The 23,131-nt window shown below is 36.1% G+C and overlaps 1 protein-coding gene across 1 annotated transcript in view; it reads right to left on the reverse strand.

The window, feature by feature from the left end:
• LOC150103107 (protein spire homolog 1-like) overlaps positions 1 to 23,131 on the reverse strand; it is a 298,045-nt gene that overhangs the window by 108,081 nt on the left and 166,833 nt on the right. Inside the window, exon 5 of the mRNA XM_090398095.1 lies at positions 14,638 to 14,703. Coding sequence (XP_090254221.1) covers positions 14,638 to 14,703 — 66 coding nt within the window. The remainder of the gene's footprint in view (positions 1 to 14,637; positions 14,704 to 23,131) is intronic.

The following is a 23,131-nucleotide window of genomic DNA, read 5'->3' on the forward strand; positions in this document are numbered from 1 at the left end:
AATACAGAAGTAAGCCAAAATGTTTCATTTCTGATTAGATACATATTTTTACTTTATGCAAGTATCAAATTATGTCATGTATGGAATTCCTGCTTAGTGATCTCAAAATGAATAAAATAAAATCAGTCTTTTTGTAGTACAAATTCAGTTAGACACCTAATGGCAAAACTAATAATTTGATCTTCAATGGTGACCACAGTTGATTACAAAATAGAATGAACAATAGATGACTTTAAAAAGAAAGAGCGATATCTATTTTAAAAAAAGTAAGGTCTTATCTATTCCAGAATAGATACATGCTATGGTCTGAAACACACTTACTTCATCGATGCTGGTATTCTATAGATAGGAATAGATATCTATATCTATTCCAGAATAGATACAGACCACAACATCCTGTGATCTGAAACATGCTTACTTCAATGTCAGTATAAATTTGAATGTTTGTTCAAAGAAAGTACTGAGGCTTTACTTCACCATCCAAACTTAAATTAGAACGACTGCCTCTCTCTAAGATATGGGAAAGTCTTGTTCTAATCATGCATTACTAATTTTCTTATATAAAGTTAATGAATTATCAATATTATAATATTTCCACAGTTATACCATTGCATTGTTCAATGTATAACATCACAAGGTTCTTACTTTTTAAAATTATCTATTGTTCACATTTTATTTTGTAATTGTTGTTGCCATTGAAAATGGCCTGTAATATTCAGGCTGAAATATATTACCTTAAATAAACAGTATTATTTATTCCTTGTTTTTTTTTTTTTCATGTTAATTCAAGAAACCTCAATAATTAAGGGCTTAAAGTAAACCAAAAATGTGATTAAAAACAATTTTTTTAAATGTGAATCCTGCCCATAAAACAAACTAATTATGGTGCATTAACACCATAGGCATGCTAAAAATTACATAATCCAGAAACCCTACTCTAGAAACTGCTGCAAATACATTTTTCAAGCCACTTTAAGTCTTGAATAAGCAAGGAAGAGGTATCAAACCAACAGATGAAATCCATTTGCTACCTACTGTTGGATCGTCCTTCCTGTCTTTTGATCCGCCATCTTGTTTTAACATTGTTCTTAATAAGGCTAATTAATTGTGTGTTGATTACTAATCCAAATATAGGGAAATTTCTATTATAATGTGCCACCCTATATTCAGATTAGTCTATGCAAAATAGTGTAATCAAATATTAATCAACTTTAGCAGTCTAATGTTTATATATAGGCCGAATTTTACATTAACATTTGAGGTTCCTGCTAGGTCCGATAATTTTGTGAACGGTGTAGTGGAAAAGAATCAGGCTGACAACAAATTGAAATCAATAAAACAAAACATTTAATGCAAGGGTATAAAATATATACATAAGCATACTTTGGATACAAGATAATGCAAAATTAACTCAGTTCAACTACACGTAACATTCACTTTTGGTATTAAACACTGAGCTTCAAAATCTAATTTCTCACTAATAGGCAAAGATAGTTCTAAAGTTCATTACCAATGAAATTCACAGCAAATATTTTAACAATTGTATTCTTTATCTATCCCTTAGTCAGAAATCACATAGCTCAGTCAAGAGATAGCTATCACCTTAAGGGGGGGGGGGGAAAGACTATTAATCTTCTAGCTTCGGTTAATTTCAGCATAAACACCACCATTAATGTTAGGATTTAACAAAAGGAGATAATTCTTATAACTTCACTCTAAAATGCTATAAAGTACAACTGTTCTTACTGGAATAAATCTTTGCACATATTTCACTGAGGCACACTTAAAACTTTAAGTAATTATCACACTGGAGCTACACATTTCAAAAGTAATCGTCTTTAAATTAACTTAATCTTTAATTTCAGCACATCACATAAGCAGACACACTTGCACTAGAAAATCTACTTATTCCCCATATACTACTTTACAATAGAATCAGCTTTCTACTAATCTTCCTTGAAAGCTCTGGAATACAACATTAACTTCAGAATTCCATATCAATATTCTGAATTGTCAATTTACATTTCGATCCTTTGTAATCTGATCACAGCACTTAATTCTTTGGACTACAGCCTCTTATTTAACTCCATGCTGCCAATAAATTATTTCCTCATCTCTATTGTACTGTTCTCAGTGCCATTACTGTGCTGAGAGCTCCAATTATACTCAGTCCCTAGTTCCCTAGTTCTAGTGCTAACTCTGTCGACCAACTGCTACTCACTGCTCTTCTTTACTCTTGCTTTCCGTTTTTATATTTTCACTCCTTTTTCCCCGCCAAAACTTGTTTTCACCGTCCAGCTCATATCAATTCCATCTCACGTCCATAACTCACGCGCCTTCTATTTTTAACTCCGTCTCCATGACAACAATTAGAGCAGCGCATAAGCATCACATAACATTATACCTTTATATACAGAAACTAAATAAAAGGATATTTTTCAACTCAATTAATATATAATTAATTATGATGAACACAAATTCTTCTACTATCAATATAGGAATAATTAAAACAATCTGAAAGTTATTTTTATACAGAGTCCTTTCCATTATTAATACATATCCTAGATTAAATAATTAAATAAAAAAAGCTCAAAGGTAATTATATGAATAATAGTTTATACTAAGAAATTTACATTAAATAATATCTATAAATGTGGCCTTTGATATGGTGGATTATGTTGGATTCTGAAGTATTAATAACTTTAATTTCTCTTCATTCAGAATCCAACACTACCCTAAAGGCATCCATGCTCTCAATGGGATTTAATCAAAAAACCTGTTAGAGAAGAGATATATCTACTTTGGCAATTAGACCCAAATATATTAACATATACCAAAGGTACAGAAATATTAAGCTATTAGAATACTTTGACAAAACTGGAAAAATTAGAAGAAAATTTAAATCTATAACCACACTATCTTGTTCAGGGAATTTCCTCCCAGACATCTGAATCTAATTCAGAGGATAGGCAGGAAATGATCCTGAATTAAGGTCATCCCTTATCCTTAGAATGATATAACTGTCAGCACTTTGCATGAGAGGGGTATGAAATTTTTGTCTACCTGGCCAGACCATATACACTCAGGCAGATGCTGACAGACTCAGGCAGATTGCATGATGTTTTTAATTTTTTACAAAATAATTAGTTTATACAAATACATTTGACTACAATTTTGTTTATATGTAAATACGATATTGCTTCGCTTAACTTTTGTACAAATTATTATTATTATTATTATTATTATTATAAGGAGACAGGTGAATGACAGGATGCATGAGGAATATAAGACACAGGCCAGAAGAGTGACTAGTGTGGTAAGGAAAGCGAAACTGGAATATGAGAGGAGATTGGCCCTAAGATCCAAAGAAAATCCTAGGGAATTTTTTAGCTATGTGGCCAGTAGGAGGAGAAATGACTGTGGAAGAATGATATTGTGGGATAAAAATGGGAATAGAGTGACTGATGCAGAGGACATAGTGGAATTGTTCACTGACCACTTTATTGAAGTATTTCATCCTAGAGGAGTCAGTTTTAATGCTAGAGGGATAGGGCAGGTTCAAGGTTTAGAGGTACAGGAGGAGAGTGTGTTTCAGATACTGAGAACTCTGGATGTCAATAAAGCTTTTGGACTGGATGGTATTTCACCACAAGTTTTGAGAGAATGTGCTGGGGAACTGACAGTGCCTTTAACCTGCCTTTTCAATGAAAGTCTGGCTTCGGCAAAGGTGCCCAGGGAATGGAAGGAAGGTAAGATAGTGCCATTGCATAAGGGCGGTAACAGACTGGAAGTGTCTAATTATAGACCAGTCTGTGTGTCATCAGTAGTTGTTAAGATCTTGGAGAAAGTAGTGAGGGACCGTATACAGCACTGGGCAGATGAGGGTAACGTTATCTGTGAGAGTCAACATGGATTTGTGAAAGGGCGCTCTTGTTTTAGCAATATGCTGGCCTTTTATAATAAAGTTACAAGAACATTAGATGAGGGAAAGGCATATACTGCAATTTTCTTAGACTTAGCAAAGGCATTTGACAGGGTGCCACATAACAAGCTGATATTTAAGTTGCAACACATGGGTCTGGATGTCAGATTGGTCAACTGGATTCAGGATTGGCTGTCTGATAGGTATCAGAGAGTTGTGTATGGTGGAGCAGTTTCAAGGAGACAGAAGGTTACAAGTGGGGTCCCACAGGGCTCAGTACTAGGACCTATATTGTTTAACCTTTATATCAATGACATTGCCAGCGGATTTTTAAGGGGATATTCAGTTGTTTGCAGATGATGCGAAGCTCGGAAGGATTATTAGTAATAGTGCAGATGTGGTAGCCCTGCAAGAGGATTTGAATAAGCTAGATAGATGGGCAAATGAATGGGGGTGTCGGTTTAATGCAGCAAAATGTAAGGTCTTGAGGTTTGGGAAACATCGATGGGATGCTACATACTCCATGGGAGGAGTTATACTGCAGGAAGTTGGGGAGACAAGAGATCTGAGGTTGATGATTGATAGAAACCTGAAGTTTAGGGGACATATTGCAAAGGTGGTGAAGGTAACACAGAGGATTGCTGCAATTATGAGAAGGACACTGACCTGCAGAGATAAGAGGGTTATCATTCCGTTGTATAAGTCTCTGATCAGACCACACTTAGACTATTGTTCTCAGATTTGGTCACCAGGATTTGAAGGGGATAAATTAACTGTGGAAAAGATACAAAGACGGATGACAAAGATGGTCTCAGGACTGTACAAGGATAGTTATGAGAATCGGCTGAAGGAATGTGGACTGTAGAGTTTGGCAGATGGAAGAAGGAGAGGTGATATGATTGAGACTTTTAAACTGTTGAGAGGTGGTTACAGGTTTGACATTGGGGAGTTCTTTCACTTAGTTGAAGGAGTGATGACAAGAGGCCATCCCTGGAAGTTATGAAAGGAAACTGTGAGCAAGAGGGTGAGGAGTGGTTTCTTTGCATGGAGGGTGGTTGAGCCGTGGAATGCATTACCTGATAGTGCGGTGAGAATGGTCAATGAGTTTAAGGAGTGATATGATAGATTTTGTGTCTCTTAGGGGGAACCTCCCCTTGATGAGTCTTGACAGACTTTATGTTCTTATGAAAGACCTCCCACGATGAGTCTTTTGACTCCATGGGGGCCTGAATAATAATAATAATAATAATAATAACAATAATAACAACAAGAAATGAACAACGGAATGCTGCTCAGTGTTCACGGTTACATGGCCATAAAAACTGACTGAATCACATCAAAAGGTAAAAGAGTCTTTTAAACATTTTATTTGAAACAGAATATAATGAAACAATGGTTATATAGGGGGAGATACTTAAATATATATGTATATGTTTTCATATCAAATACAACTAAGAAAAAATATTTTTTTCTCCAGTGTTATCACAATTACTTTTATTTGTTTATTTTTTATTTAAAGTAACATGTACATTTTTAAAAATGAGCAATTATTGATATATGTGTAGAACAGTCTTTGATAGCAAAATATACTGCAATTTTTTTTTTTTTTTTTTTTTTTTTTTTCAATTATGAAAACAGTTCCATTGCCAGCAAAACCTATGTTAATCCATAAGCTACCTCATTTGTCGGCCTGGTCAGATGCGTAATTAGCATATCTGCTCTCCAACCAACCAACTGGCCGTGGGTTTGAATCCCACCATGGGCATGGATGTTTGCGATTGTCTTTAGGTGGGAGATGAATGTCAATGCCTAGTATAAGATCACTATCCTGCTTATCGGAGGCCTGAAAAAGTTCCATGTTTGGTCTCTACAGCAAGGTTTCCAGACTATGTAGAAAATAAATGAAAAATACAAAACATTATATAAAATTGATAAAAATAAAAGAAAAAACATCTCTACCCAACCCACGGTACAAAAATGCACTATAGGTTTATAAATAACTTTTCATGGGTGAGAGCAACATAAAAAATTTAAAAAAAAAATAAAACACGATTCTCATGTATGTTTTGCATAAATCTTACCTGGAATACTAAACAGAAAAATTCCTTTGTAGTTTTATTCTCCATTTCTTGCCTTTAGTTTCTTCATATATATATATATATATATATGAAGAAATACTAAGAATAGTGATCAAAGCTTTAACCACCTTTACAATGAGTTGCCCTGGTGTTGTACCATCTTTAGACTTGAACTTTGTTTCAGGCGCAAACTTAATTGTTTGCATACTTGGGATTAGGAGCTAAAATAACCAAGCATATAAAATTGCTTGGTTATCCTAATATACAATATACCCAAGTTAAAAATTTATTCCCATATATATATATATATATATATATATATATATATATACACAGGGTGTTCGGGATAAATTTGACATATTTATAATTAATTATATTTTTCCGTAAGTTACATGTATTAACACACACTTCTCTTCATTTAAAAGTTTGGACCCTTCTTCATTCATATACAAGATGTCAGAAAGGATGGATAGCTGGAACCCACCTGAATCATGGAAGAGAATAACTTGTATCATGATGATTCGTGCCCGCCATCAAAATAAGGATATTACGACTGCTGCCTAATGCTCCCTGAATACAGTAAAAACAATCAGGCATGAACTAGAGACTTGCAATGGTGACTACGAGGATGTAGCAAGAAGAAAGATCCCTAGCAGACGATCTGATTGCGTTCGTACAGCAGAATTCCTCGCAAATCTGCAGGAACAGGTGTTGAAGAACCCTGGCATTGGAATTCGGGCTTTGTTCGTGGAGTTGCTAACTGTAGTCAAGCCCTGGATAACAAGGGTAGCCAATGGTAGGCCGTATGTATGGCAGCAGGATTCGGCCCCTTGCCACACCTCTGGGAAAAGTCAAAAATGGTTGTCTGAAAATTTCTACGACTTCACCAGTCCAAATGTTTGGCCTCCAAACTCCCCAGACCTTAACCCCATGGATTATTTTGTATGGGGCGCAGTTGAAAAAGACACCAATCGCACTTCCAGTAATACAAAAGCCCAGTTAATGGATAAAATTAAAACAGTTTTTGCGGCCCTTCCCAGGGAGACTGTAGCATCAGCTTGTTCGAGGTTCCGAAGCAGAATTGAAGCTGTGATCGATGCTAATGGTGGTTATTTTGAGTAAATCTTGTTGATAGTATTGTAATTAACTCTGCCTGTAATGTTTGTTTGTCAATTCATTAAATTTAATAGATACAAAGAAGATTTTCTTTTTCCTTACGAAACTGTCAAATTTATCCCGAACACCCTGTATATATATATATATATATATATGTGTGTGAATGCTTTACTCCAGAATTCAATTCTCTGATCAGGCTTCCTGAATTAAGCAGTGTAGCCACTGTAAAACTTCCATATTTGAGCATTTATATTCAAAGATCATCTGCTCAAGCTGCTTTTACACATTTCAAGTTTTTGATGGCTTTTCTACCTCAAGTATTGATATGTACTCCATACACTAGTGTGAAAGAGGTGACAGAACAGTACCCAAAATATTTTACAGTACTATTCTGTCACTCTCAATTAATAATCTTCCAAAGAATTTACCCCAGACATTCAGAATATCTTTATCTTCAGTTGTTTTTTTTATATCACAGTAGGCTGGCAATTACATCATGAAAGGGTAACTGTAGGTCCAAAGGGATGTTGAAATGCATGTATAGAAATGTGAAATATCAGAAATAAAAGGAGAAGAATTTTTGTCATTAGTCAGCTTGACTAGGCCAAAAATCATTAGAATCAGTGAGACTTGGTTGACAGAAGATGATTTAGTTCTTTGGATAGAATGTAAATAGTATTATATTTTCAGGGCATATAAAGGGGGGGGGGGAATAGAATAGAAGAAGAAGGGCTATTACTGATGATAGTAAAACAACTACAATCAAAAAAAATAGAACTTAAGGAGGATTTTATGACTGAGAATAACTGTTCATTTGAGACTATATAGTGTGAAATACAGGCTAACAACAAAATAAACTGTCGAATGTTGCTATAGATCAGAGTAGAAGATCATTGCATCCACATAGATATATGTGGATGCAATGCATTGACAGATTAGCTCAACGAGTGCAGGTCGAGCAATTATATGAACTTCAACTATGGGGAAATAAATTGGAGAGAGGAAAGCATGCATGGCAAGATGGAATCTATGCAACTACTAAGGGATAATTATATGAAACAGAATGTGATAGAGAGGACCTGGGGTTTGGGGACAGTGGATCAGGTAAAAGCACTAAAAGATATATCCATAACCAAGATAGGCAGGCACTCAGCTCTGATCAGAGGAAGTGCCCATGCAGTTTTGTCCTGTGAGGTTGCTAAACATCAGTTAGGAGGGATATATGTAAAACCATAAAGCTGGCAATTATTATTATTAGTAGTAATAAGAGACCTCCAGGGAGCCAGGGATTCATCGAGGGAGGCCACGTACTACTGCACCAGCTATCATACTTATTCTTGAATTCATTCATGCTGCTTGCACTCACAATATCCAATGGCAATCCATTCCAATCATGCACCATCCTGTGAGAGAAAAATCTAGCCCTCACTTAGTGGCATTCATTCTTAGCTTCCAAGGATGCCCTCTTGTCTTTTCCCAACTTCCATAAATCGAAAAATTCCATCAATTGAAATCCCGTATGACCCTTTCAGAAGTCTGTAAGTTTCAATCATATTACTCTTCTTTCTTCTGTTTGCTAGTGTCCGCAGTCTATAAATTCTCAATCTGTCTTCATAATCAGTATTCCACAATCCTGATATTTTTAGACTCTCCTTTGCAATCTCTCCAGTATATCAGAATCACAATGGAAACCAGGAGACCAGACCTGCGAACAATAGTCCAAGTGAGGTTTTATCAAGGCCTTGTAAAGAAGCAAAATGACATCCTTATCTTTACATGTGAATGTTTGTTTGCAATTATCTTTTGAGTTGTATTTGCAATCTTTGCTACCTGGCCCCCTGAACTTCAACTTCCTATCTACTAACACCCCAAGATCCCTAGCCTCATCATTTTTTTCTAGCATAATCCCACCAATATAATATGACATTGAATATCTAATCACACCAAAGTGAATGACTTGACATTTACTGACATCCATTTATAATGAACTTAGGAGGCAGCTTGGAGCAGAGTGAAAGAATAAGAAGCTGAAAAGGAATAAAATCAAAAGGTACATTATTATCATTAATATGGACACTCCATGGAGTCAAAAGACTCATTGCAGGAGACCAACTCTATCCATTAATACAATACCTATCATACATCTCCTTAACCCTATTCACTGTTGGGACACTCACAACCACCTCTTGCAATCCATTCCACTTATTCACCACTCTCCAAGTAAAGAACCTAGTCCATACATCCTTACTAACCATACTCTTAGATAACTTCCAAGTGTGATCAAGTGTCTTCTCCATATATTGAAAAATTTCTTCTATATCAATCTTATAGAATCCCTTTAATAACTTATAAGTTTATAATCATATCTCCTGTGCTCTGCCTATCAGCTAGACTCTGTGACCCACATAACTTTACTCTATCCTCATAGGGAACATTCCACAGACCTGTCACTAGTTTGGTCACTCATCTCTGAATCTTCTTCACCACCTCCCGATTCCCCCCCCCCCCAAGAAACACAGGTGACCAATATATGTGCCTAGTATTCAACATGTTGCTGAATCATAGTCTTATAAAGAGAGATAATAACCTCCCTATCTTTACTTGTCAATATGTTCTTCAGCATCCAAGTAATCCTCTGAGCTATTTTGCCAACTCTTGCAATACATCCTCTGAATTTAATAGAAGAAATAGTTAAGATACTAAGGGATCATTTTGCAAAAGGTGCATCATCTACTCTTTACCTCATTATTTGCAGATGCAACAGAGGCTGATGAGAGAGAAAGAGAATTAAATTGGAAGAACTGGAGGTGCTTGCATACTGTAATATATCAATATGAACAGAACAGTGTGACTGAATGGCATGTTGGCCCATCCACTATTGTGGATTGTAAAGAGAACCGGCAGTGCCTCTGATTAAGAGCTGTACTCAGCTCTGGCAATTCCATTACATGGAACCATCTTACCTTTACATGAAAGAGGCTCTAAAACAGAAGTATCAAATTACAGACCAGTTAGTATCTCATCAGTAGTTAGTATCTCATGGTTAAAAGGTAGAATTTGAGAAGAGGTGGACGACATGGCTTTGTGCAAGGCAGGTTCTGTCTTAGTAATTTACTCACATTTTATAATGGTGTGATAGCTAGGTTGAAAAGTGAAATGGCTAAATGTGAACTGCTAAATTTTTCAGTCATTTGATAGAATACTATATTGAAAACTACCACATAATCTGGAGTAAATGGGAACGGATGTGAAATTGGTGGTAGTTGGGGACTGACAGACACCACAGAATATTTAGTTGGCTGCTGATGATATAAACTGGAGAGGACAGCAGTTAAAGATCCTGAAGGATGATTTCAATAAATTGGCAGTGTAATAAAATAATAAATAAAAAGGATAATGGTTGTCATTTTAATGTGGCAAAATGTTAGGGTATGCACATCTGGATAAAAAGATTATAGGCTGTGTATTACAATGATGGCTGGAACACACTGACAAGCAGAGACAGGGAGACCTCTCTTTTTAAGGCTCTCTTACCTCATTATATTTACCTGTATTTATTATACCTCTTTTTGAGACTATGATATATCAGGGATTTGGTCACCTTAGATACGTGACTCTCTCCTTTCCCCCATGAAAGGTTTTTTTTAAAACCTATAGTACATTCATACTATGGGTGGTCTAAGAATTTTTTCCATTTTATTCATTAATTTTTATTATATAACCCAAAAACCCTGTTCTAGTGACCAAACATGGAACTTTTTTTAAGCCAATTCAGATCTCCAATAAGTGGGGCAGTAGTCTCACATCAGGCAACGAAATTCATCTCCCACTTGAAAATAATCAAATATGCATGCCTGCAGCACAATTCGGGCCCTCAGCTTGTTGGTTGGAGAATGGATATACTAACCACCTAGCCAACCAGGCGAGAGTGAGAGAGACGAGAGAGAGATGAGTGATCAAGTTGGTGACAGCTCTATGGAATGCTCTCTATAAAGACAGACTGTAGGTTGCAAGGTTTAACTGACAAGTGGAAAAGAGGGATATAATAGAAACTTATAAGATACTAAAAGGGTTCTATAAGATTGATACCAAAATTTTTTTTCAGTACATGAGTATGGAGAGAACCTCTGGAGATTTAAAGAGTGAGAGTTAGTAAGGGTGTAAAGACTAAATTTTTTGCATAGAGAGTGGTGAATGATTGGAATGGATTGCTAGAGGTGCTTGTGAGTGCTCTGATGAATGAATTTAAAGAGAAGTATGATAGAAATTATGTATGCAATGGTTAGCATGTGTCTCCTATAATGAGTCTTCTGACCCCAAGGAGGTACCCATAAGAGAAAGGTCACTAGTAGTGTGGCACAGGGGTCAGTTTTGGAGCCATTTCAATTTGTATGTTAATAATATTGGGATGGGTTTAACTAGTGATATGCAGCTGTTTGCAGATGATGCAAAACTGGAGAGTAATGCAGTCAAGCAGATGTTATAGCTTTTACAAGAGGCCTTGAATAGATTGCATGAATGGACAGGTATGTGGAACTATCAGTTCAATGTTGCAATGTGTAAGGTTTTGAGATTTGGTAAGCAACGATGGGATGCAAAGTATACACTTGGTGGGGAAACTTTAAAGGAAGTAGAGGAGATGAGAGATCCAGGAGTGATGGTGGAAAAGGACCTGAAATTCTGGGACCACATTGCACAACATGTGAAGACATCACATCAGATAATGGCAATAATGCAGAGGACCCTGACATGCAGAAATAAAGAGGTTATGATGCATTGTATAAGGCCTTGATCAGGCCTCATATGGATTATTATGCATAGATTTGGTCATTGGGTTTTCAGGGAGAAGGGGATATGTTGGAAAGGATTCATAATGGCGGTCAGTGGTCTTTGGAATGTGGAGTATGAGGACAGATTGAAAGAATACAAGTTGCAGAGCCTCATGAAGAGGATGGGGATATGATTGAGACATGTAAAGCTAGTCAGGGATTGTTATCGGGTTGACATGGAAGAGATTGTTCATAGAATGGGAGAAGGAATTAGAACAAGAGGCCATTGCTGGAAACTGTATAAGGAGGGTGTGAGCAGAAAAGTGATGAGTAGGTTCTTTGCATGGAGAACAGTTGGTCAGTGGAATGCATTGCCTGTGTGTGTGTGTGTGTGTGTGTGTGTGTGTGTGTGTGTGTGTGTGTGTGTGTGTGGTTCACATAGACACCCTGAATCAGTGTAAAGTGCAGTTGGATGGACATTGTGTGCAATAGTGTGTACCTCTCATGATGAGTCTCTGACTCCATGGAGGTCAAAATATTAATAACAGTGGAAAATAAATTGGAGATTATTAAAAAGGCATAAAAAAGGTGAAAGTGTTTTATCATTGCAGCCAAATTTAGTATTGGCCAGCAAACTGTACAAGACATAATTAAAAAACCAACACAAGATAGACAAATTGTTTCTAAATGTGATACATCATTTGTTTGGGCTTCACAAAGAAAATCACTTGAATGTACTACACAAATGAACGATTAGAAGGTTTATGTAATGATAAAGACAGAATAACAATTCTGTGCTGCTCAAACATCTGAAAACAAATAAAAATTAGCCAAATTGAGAAAATTGAACTCTCCTAGAAGTTTGAAGGACACAAATATTCCAGCAGATTATTATAATCATAAATCTACATGGATGACTAGGAATATTTTTCAAAATTGGTGGAAAGACAAGCTCATTCCTCACTTTAAAACATTTCTCTCTTGGACAGGTCTTCCCCACAAAGCAATTCTGTTATTAGACAGTGCTCCATCCCATGCTGCAGTAAGAAAACCTTCTGTAGAAAATAGAAATATTGTCGCCATTTATCCTCTGGCAAACATAACATCACTAGTTCATCCTATGGAACAAGGTGTGATTGAGACCATGAAACAATTGTATAGAAATACTCTGATGTCGGACTTTATTATGGAAGAGAAAAATACTCTTTTATTTTGGAAGTCCCTAACAATTAAAGATGCTATCTATAACATTTCTACAGCCTGGACAGAAGTGAAACAATTGAAAAATCATTAAAAAAATATTGCCTGATAATTCTGTGATTGCTGAAAATAATTTGGAAGTGGAAGACTCAAATAATAGTGTAGAAATTGACCCTAATATTTTAAAATGAATTCAAATATTGACAAGTGTGAAGACTTAGGCAAGGAAAATATTAACGAGGGGCTAAATATAGACAAAAATGAAGCCAGATGTGAAAAATTACTAACAATGACTTCATCAAAGTGGGCAAGAACCAATGGCAGGATCAGATGTTTCTCTCGACAAGGAACTACAACTAGCTTACAAAGTTGTAATGAAGCCCTAACAACTGTAGAAACATTACTTAAATTTATGGAAAGTCAAGATGTTGATTACGTTGAAGTAATCATACCATTTATGCATAGTGCATAAAAATTATGCATAAGAAAAATTTTAAAAAATAGTGCTACAAAGAAAACAAACAAGAATCATTCTCACTCTAGATAAGCTTAAAAATGCATGGAAAGGCTTGTGTTGGCAGTATATATTAATTTATTCTCATGTACTCTTTTATCTCAAAGTTACCAAAATTTTGAGGTAATTTTGGTACCTCAATTACCAAAAATAATAATTTAATTTAGTTTATTATTCAATAATAAGTTCCAACTCATCAAGCTATATTCATTCATCCTGTCCCCCCCCCCCCCACTTCAACATCCAGATGCTGACAGGTCTGCCGGAAAGCAAACCTTACTAAACATTCACTGTGATTGTTCTTCCATGGTCATTATTTTGCTTTACTTTCTACATAGTCATAAAATTCTCAGATTGGATTTCCCTCAGTCTGTCTGCTTAATTTCTTTTCATAATCTGATTTTGCCTTCCTCATCATGGCCATCACTCTTCTAAACTACTCTACATACTGCTTCTGAGCCTCATCACTCTTCTCATATTGGATTCACAACATTCTCTTTTTAAGCAGTCTCTATCTTAATGTGTTATTCATTCATTTAAGTCCCATTTGTTCTATTCTCTTAACTCTGGGATACAGCTGGATATAGCTTCCTTCAGAAACCTTTGTCTCTTCCCAAGCATTGCTGATTTTAAGGTACTGTTTCCAGCTGCCCTCTCAGTTAATTATAATCACCTGCTCTGTTTCCACACACATTCCTCCTTAGGGAAAGCTCTCATGTACATCTTGATCCTCCAAGTTGAAACTGCATGATCACGTTCACCATCTGGAGACAGGTATTGGCAGAACAGTCATAACAAAAGTTTTATAGTGCCAAGGTGAGAAATTAGAACAAATGAGCAAGTAACAGATTTCTGATATGATCAGTAGGACCAACCAGCATAATTAAATTGTAAGATGACTGTACATAGTGACCTAAGATGGTTATTATTGTGTCATTACTCTATTTTACAAATATTTTTTAACTATCAAGATAAAGCAGATATTTGAAAAAAGGCCAAAAGATTATATTTCAATCTATTTACAATAGTGTTACCTACCCAATCTTGAAACTGTAAATTTTCTAATGTTGATCCAATATCTGTTTCTGAGGCTTGAAGAAGCTCCTGTAATGATATATTAAAAGGTTTTTTGTGACTGAAATTATATAAAAATTTGTAATTAAAATTTAAAAACACACAAAACAGAAATAATTATTACTTTACTTTAATAAATGCTCAGAGATTACTTTATCTGTGAGCATTTATTGTAGTAGTGTTAACATTAAATCCAAAAGGATAAGTAATAAGCAATATTTAGGAACCAACTTTTGTCAATGATTCTCATCAAGCAAGTTTTAAAAACCTTCATTATAAATCCGTGACTTATGAAATAGTCTCCATAAGTTCTAAGGATATTTATGTAATCCAGCAGTATCATAATGAAATATTATGATACTGTTATATGTCACATATAACATGATTATATGATAGAATGAGGATACGTTGGAAAGGGTCCAGAGAAGGTTCAGAAAGGTGGTCAGTGGTCTTTGGAATGTGGAGTATGAGGACAGATCGAGAAAATGTAAGTTGCAAAGTCTCGTGAATAGGAGAAGGGGGGTGTGATTGAGACATATAAGCTAATCAGGGATTGTTATCAGGTTGACATGGAAAACTTCCATAAAATGTGAAATGGGGGTTAGAACAAGAGGCCATCACTGGAAACTGTCTAAGGAGGGTGTGAGCAGAGGAGTGACGAGCAGGTTCTTGGCATGGAGAGTCGTTGGTATGTGGAATGCATTGCCTGAGTGTGTTGTGAATGTAAGCACATTGAATCAGTTTAATGCAGAGTTGGATGAGCATCGTGTGCAATAGTGTGTACCTACTATGATGAGTTTCTGACTCCATGGAGGCTATATGTTAATAATAATAACAATATACCAGGTTCATAGCTTTTAGCAAAATGGCTGCTCATTAGTTGAACAATCACTTTTGCATTAGTTACCTGCATTCAGTGGATTTTTTTCTTTCTTTTACTTGCAGCATAATAACAGAATTCTTTTGGGTTATCTTTAACTTGCAAAGGCAGTTTCTTTTCATACTCTAACTTACCTTTCCATACAAACACTTGTGACTCTTCTGGCCTGCTGCTTATAATTATCATAACTGACATCATCCTTATGCACACAATACACCTTCTACATAATCTTTTCCTTATAAATCCCTTACTTAATTAGATTACATATCCATTTCACTCCTACTCTATTTTTCAAACTCCAGGGAAGTATTCTGCTATTGCATCACTTAAGTATTTTTAAACCCTTCCCATGCACTTCCGTCCGTGTGGGACACCTGTTCATGGTGGAGGGGACCTCCCAGTGATGGTACTGGCCCTTTTCTTTCTTCCTCTTTTTCTTTGCTTTTCTTCCCATATTCTTCGCTCTACTTCTCCTGAGTCTTTTTCACTATCCTTTTTTCCAGATCACCATCACTGGGATCCAATGCCTTGCTGCAGTGTTTATCATGCGGTGCGACCTGTGGATATCCAGAAAGGAGGATCCTGGTAGTCTTGCACTACTTTGGCCCCGTGCTTTGGCAAGTTGGGCAGTCCTGGATGGCAGAGTCAGGATCAATCGGCTAGTGGGCTTGCCTGCAAGGGTCAACAGTGTTGCAGTAAGTCTCTCATCCAATGATCTGGGGTCGGGATCCTAGGCTTGCTGTAGTGCTGGTATAGCGTCTAGGGTAACCCTGGCATTCCACTCCTGAGCATAGTCATTGCTTGCCAGGCAGTGGGCATCCATGTGTAGCTCCATGGTGGGTGAGGAGCTCTGGCACCGAACCAAAAGCTTCTTGAGCATGAATCCTTCATCCTCAAATGTTTCAGGGGTCCTAACAAAGTCCCAAACAAGTACTGATACCATAGATACAGCATATGGAAACAGAAGTAAGAAACAAAAAGATATATGATGCTAACATAAATGTACCAACATTTTTAATCATTCATGCTAGAGGTGAAAAACCAATAGGGAAAATGTCACCCTTCTTTATTCAAAAAAGTTCAGAAGGACTGGCAGGCCCTCCCAAAACTGTTAAGAAATTGTGTTCTGGATATTAAAAATGTGTGCATATTAAAAGACCTCTATAACCTGGGTCTTAAAGGACACTATTTATTAAAAAATTTCTTTCCAGATGAATTTTCCAAGTCAGAGTAGGAAATACGCTATCTCAATCATATCATCAAGAACAGGGTGTGGTGTTCCCTAAGGCTCTGTCTTAAGTGTGACACTTTTCGCTGTTAAAATTAACTCAATCACCGAACAGCTTCCTCCCACTGTAGACAATACTCTATATGTTGATGACTTCACAATTTACTGCCACTCCTATAACATATGGGTAATTGAAAGACAACTTCAGCAAGCAATTGATCATGTTTCTCTGTGGGCACTCAGAAATGGGTTTAGGTTTTCAACAGAAAAAAGTGTCTGTTGTGCACTTCTGTTGAAAATGCACTCTTCACCCAGATCCTGAATTAAGATGGGACATACTATTATTCCAGTAGCTACAGAAGCCAAGTTCTTGGGACTGATCTTTGAGTAAACTTACATTTCTAGCACACATTTGTCAACTAAAAGAAAAATGCAAGAAAGCGTTGAACCTTCTTCGCACTCTATCCTCTACTGAGTGGATAGAGCTGTGATAGAGCTGGTTCATTTGCTTCAACATAAAGACTTTGAGTAGGTGATGTGCAAAAAGTACCGGTAGCTATCTGTATACTTCGACAGAAACAGTGCTGTCTCTTAATTATGCCCTAAAGATAAAGTCCCTCCCAGATAATACTACATGGACTAGTCTCTTTTCTCTGCACTGGGAAGCTCAATACCACACACTTCAAACTGCCATACATCCTTTTGATATGAGTGTTAAAGAGACTATGCAAGCTCTTGGTATAAATGTTGACGACATTGCCTACACTAAACATAACAGCATTCCTCCATGGCAGGTTTGCACACCATCCTGCAACCTTACACTTTGTCAGCTACAGAAATCTCATACTCTATCATCTGTCTACCTTTAGTTGTTTGATGCAGACAGAGCAGCACACTCTGATTTCTTGCCTATCTATACTGATGGTTCAAGAACTAATACCTCTGTTGGCAGTGCTGCTGTGTTTCTTGATATTATTATCTCCAACCAGATCCCACCTGATTGCAGTAATTATACAGTAGAGTTACATGCCATTCAGCGTGCACTTGTTCATATAAAAGAAAACTACTACCAAAAGTGTATAATTTATACAGACTCATTGAGCTCTTTACAGGCTATCTCCTCTCCTATGTATAATCCACATCCAGTACTTTATGCGGTGTTACACCTATTTCACAAAATGAAAATCCTTAATTTTGATGTTCAGTTGTGCTGGATTCCCAGCCACATTAGAATTAAGGGAAATGAGGCTGCAGCTGCTAAATCAGCTCAAACTTTCTCCACATACTGTTTGACAGTACCATATATTATTATTATTATTCGTGACACCTCCAAGGAGTCTGAAGACTCATCGTGGGAGGATACCCACTATACGACTGTCTCCACCACTACACTGAACCTCTACTACCAAGCATCTCCATCAAGTCCATCTACTCCCCACCACCACAACTTAGTATTTTTTTGTCTGTAAATTGCGTGTGTTCTGAAGGGCCAATTTGTCTATATGTGGGATGAAAAACCTGAGTTTCCAGGAGATAAAAACCTGCTACCTCCATATGAGATCGGCTAACTCACCTTCGATTGAAAAAGTCCTTATAAAGATTCCTCCCATCATGAAAAGAATCGAACTTAGGCCTATTCCAATCGAAGGGCACAATGTACCGTTGTTCTTCCAATTGTGCTACGGAGGCGTAACAGAATATACAGACTACAGACAGTTTACACGATCAAAGCTAATTGCTCAATGGCAGTCATCATGGTAAGAAGCATTAACAAACAAATTATATGACATTAAACCTGAAATTAAGCATTGGCATTCTAGTCAACGAATAAAGAGAAGAGTCATCTTACACATTCTTATTTACCGAGAGCTAATGACCCTCCCATGTATGAAAAATGCAATACACATCTCACTATTTATCATATACTGGTAGAGTGTCAGCACTTTGCATGAGAGGGGTATGAAATTTTTGTCTACCTGGCCAGACCATATACACTCAGGCAGATGCTGACAGACTCAGGCAGATTGCATGATGTTTTTAATTTTTTACAAAAGAATTAGTTTATACAAATACATTTGACTACAATTTTGTTTATATGTAAATACGATATTGCTTCGCTTAACTTTTGTACAAATATATATTACAAAATATGTAATGTTTTCTGATGTATATGTGCAGGAGTTAAGTACTAATGTATATATTATTCATTAATTTAATTTCTAACCAATCATGTATTTCTGTAGCCTTGTGTTACCTTGTTGTAACTGTTAATATGTAAATACCACACTGCTAAACTTAAATTTTTATGCATACATATTGTATAATAATTCCTCTTTAACTCTATGTATTACTGTAATAACATTTGTTGTAATCTTATATGTAGATACTGCATTCCTTGGCTTGGTGTCTTATACATGCATTTTGTTTATTTAACTTTTATTGTTGACAATTTTTGTACTACTGTAACCTTTAACCTTGTGTGTTGCTGTGCCCTCTGCAGCAATTCTGTTTCTACGTACATGCAGCTTTGTGGAACCTAATTTTTGTACAGGCATATTGTTTACAATTTTCTTTAACTGCTTATGTATAGTTGTAACCTTAGTATGGCAGAGTATGACCTTTGTGGTTTTTGTGCCAAATAAACTATAAACTAAAAAAAAAACCCCAAGCACTGTCAATATCCTTCCCATCTAATAACTGATACCATGGTACAGAACCCCCTCAGGTGGTCATGATTTCCTTCTTAGTTCAGCATAATAACCTTTTCTTAATGGAACAATTATAAACTTAGCTACTTTCCAAGTGAATACTTCAAGATCACTGTCACTAACTGGAGGCAGAATAATTGTGTCTTTAAATAAAACCTCCTCTGACACTATAATCAGATCTAACACTCTTCGACCACAAGTTCCTTCCATGCTGCTTGAGGAAGTTGTCTCGCAACAGCTCAAGAAATTCAGTTTCATTCTCTATTATCCAACCCATAATGGAATATGCTTCGCCTATCTGAATGCAAACACCACAAACCAGTTTAGACAAGCTTATAAAAATTCAGAAAAATGCAGCTAGAATCATACGTGGACTAAGGATACAACTCCTGGAAAAATAGCAGAATTCGAATCCCACCTCGTTCTTTTAAAAATTAGGTGGCAAGAAAATCTTACTAAATTTGTAAAAAAAAGAGTCAACCTTGCACATCATAAAACAAGTGAACTTTTTAAAAAGTAGCAACCAAGAAACAGAATAAAGAAAAAACTCAACAATGCATGAAATCCTGGAAAATAAAATTCCCTTAGATTGTCCAAATAAAATAGCCAACTACCCAGCATTTCCTCCAAATCAAGACAGGAAAAATATAGTTATTAATTTTCAAATAGGGAAACATGAGAAAAAAAAGGGCCTAGAAAACCCTGAATCTTGAGATCATTAGCTCTTTCAAAAATAATGAAATATGAATCTGACTCAATAAGGATCTATACAGATAGCTTCAAAAATCTAAATGGGAATTCTGGGAGTGGCATACTCATCTATGGCTATCAAAATATAGAACTAAAAACAACCAACAGTATAGGATGCAACTCATACCATGCAGAATTAATAGCCATTAACACAGCACTGCAACATTTGGATAAACAAAACCCAAAGGAATTTATATTTCTCACAGATTCCTTGGCAACCCTTCAAGCTATTAAGAACTGCTAAACTATCAAGAAATACTTAGAGACATAACAAAAAACAAACTACATAAGGATTCCGAGATAATTTTCCAATGGATTCCATCCCATGTGGGATTAAAGGGAAATGAAATTGCAGGTGAAGTAGCAAAAATGGCTGCAACATCAAGTGATACCACAGATTTTGATCCTTTTAAAACTACTCAAAAAGAAAATATAAAAAGAATGATTCTCCAGGACATGACTCACCATTGATATTCAGCAGAAAAACCAGGTGCTACCATCAACTCCAAGTTTAATCACTGTGCCACTAACATGATCTCTCGTCTTAAGACCAATCAAGTTTAGCAATGCCATAAAAGTCTTCTCCATCTGCAAAATCTGTAACATTGAGGAAGCAGCACCAATGCACTTACTAAGTTGTATGAATAGCTTTAAATGTGAATTTTATAACAACCCAGAAAAGGTGCTGTATAAAATACATGAATTTGACCTCCATGAGCTGGTGTAATAATACCATGGAATAATAAAAAAGAAATTAAAAAAAAAGTTTCATTCTTCTCGTAATTTAATTGGCGATGCATTTCTTCATCACTAGCCACCGATCCACCAGGTCTGTAGCAACACCTGCACTATGTATTTAATCTTGTTAGACTTCACCTCACACCAGATGTTATTCTGCTGTAATGCATACTCTTCAGCTATATTCATCTGATTATCCAAACCTTGTTTTGTTCCATCAGTCTATAGCAGAATTGTAGTAGCCAATCAGCCTCCTCTGAAATAACAAGCCTTCTAGATTCATAATCTGTTTAATGCATTAAAGTTTTTTCTTGTTCTAACTACTGCTTCATTCACACTATTTCTCTTGTAGATTTCCTTTCTTGCATTTTTTCTAATATTAATCACCAGACCTCCATGGAGGTGGAGGATCCCAATACCACACACACAGAGAGAGAGAGAGAGAGAGAGCTCATTATACTGTGCCTTAAATGCATTCACTGTCTTTGCACTCACTACACTCTCAAGCAATGCATTCCAATCACTCACTACACTCCACGGGAAAAATCCTACTCTTTGCCCCATCATGCTAACACATATCCTTATACATCTTACAGGGATGGCTCATTCTTCCTTCCCCTCCTATTTTGTGAAAAATTTTCACATTAATCTAGTAATGTTTATGTTATAATTATATAAATACCAATTTATAATAAAATTTTCCCCTTCTCTCTCCTATCCACTAGACTATGTAAATTACATTCCCTGGATCTTTCTTCATATCCAATTCCAGAGACCAGCAAACTACCTTAGTCAATTCTCTCTGGACCTTTTCCTTTATCTCTTCATCCTTTAGAAAAAAACCAAGCCACCAAAATCTATGCATAGCAATCCACATGCGGATTGACCAAAGCCTTATACAATGGAACGATAATCTTACTTCCACACATCAGTGTCCTCTGCATCATTGTTACGATCCATTGTGCTGTCTTCACAATTTTGATAGTGTGTGTACCCTAAATTTTAGGCCCTTATCCACTATATCCCTAATCTCGCATCTTTACTTCACCAATTTCTTTCAAAGTCTTTCACTTTGCAACACTAAATTGGTAATGCCAGTATAACATTCACTTTCATCTTCTTATATGTTGCCTATCTCTGGAATGTTCTTTGTTTATCTCCTTTTCCATAGGGAAAATTCGTGATCGTCTTTTTTAAATTTAATCTATCCACATAGCAGTCCTTGTTGCTTTATCTGTAATGCAGCTAGTTAGCTCACTCTTCCTTGTGTTCTGAAAAGAGAACCTGATTTTCTATACAGTACAGCCTACCACATTCATACAATTTGACTAAGTCTATCTGTAGCTTGTCAAGGTTAGTATATGTATCTTTGACACAATTCAAATGTTAAATGTAATATTGTGGACATTCACTAAATATTAGGAAAGAACTGTTATCATAGATATAGACTTGTTTTGTGTAGATATAGCTCTTCTATATCTACACAAAAGTGTAGATATAGAAGAGCTTTACTATCCTATCACTGTAATATCCACTGCATGAAGTCACCATCAAAGTCAGTCTGTGAATTCTGACACTTCCTAGTATTAGAGTTGGAGTGGCGATTAGAAATGTTGCTTTGATCATATGTTAGCAGATGATTAACTTGTCGCAAAAATTTCCTACATTCCTATTTAGAAAAATGAATTTCTTTAAAAAATAAATTCATAATACAACCATTAGTTATCACACAATGCTTCTGTTTACAGCATTCTTTAAATTTGTAGATGTGCACTGGTTGAGGGTACTAACAAAATTAAGTTTATATTATTGCTAACTTTCTATGAACAATTTCCTTTCAAAATCTTTATGCTTCAGTCATCATGGCATTTATGCTGTACACATACCAGTCACTGAATTAGAAACTTTTATTTCATGTATAGGCATGCGAATGCCAATACGGATCCTCTTTAATTCCCTGTAATAGTTTGGTGAGATCTGGATCAGGAACTGCCTTTATTAAAATGCTTTGGTCAATTGCTGTGCACAGGAAGTTCTGTGTGTCCATACAAACCTTCTCAGATGACATGATCTTGTTCCTGACAGAATGCCTTAAGATTACAGCTACACCTCTTAGACAAGCAATGTTGATTATTTTTCCACTGATTAAACATC

The sequence above is a fragment of the Typopeltis vanoorti genome, chromosome 9 (assembly GCF_054136105.1).
Source record: "Typopeltis vanoorti isolate ZY-2024b chromosome 9, IOZ_Tvanoo_1.0, whole genome shotgun sequence".
Taxonomy (NCBI): domain Eukaryota; kingdom Metazoa; phylum Arthropoda; class Arachnida; order Uropygi; family Thelyphonidae; genus Typopeltis; species Typopeltis vanoorti.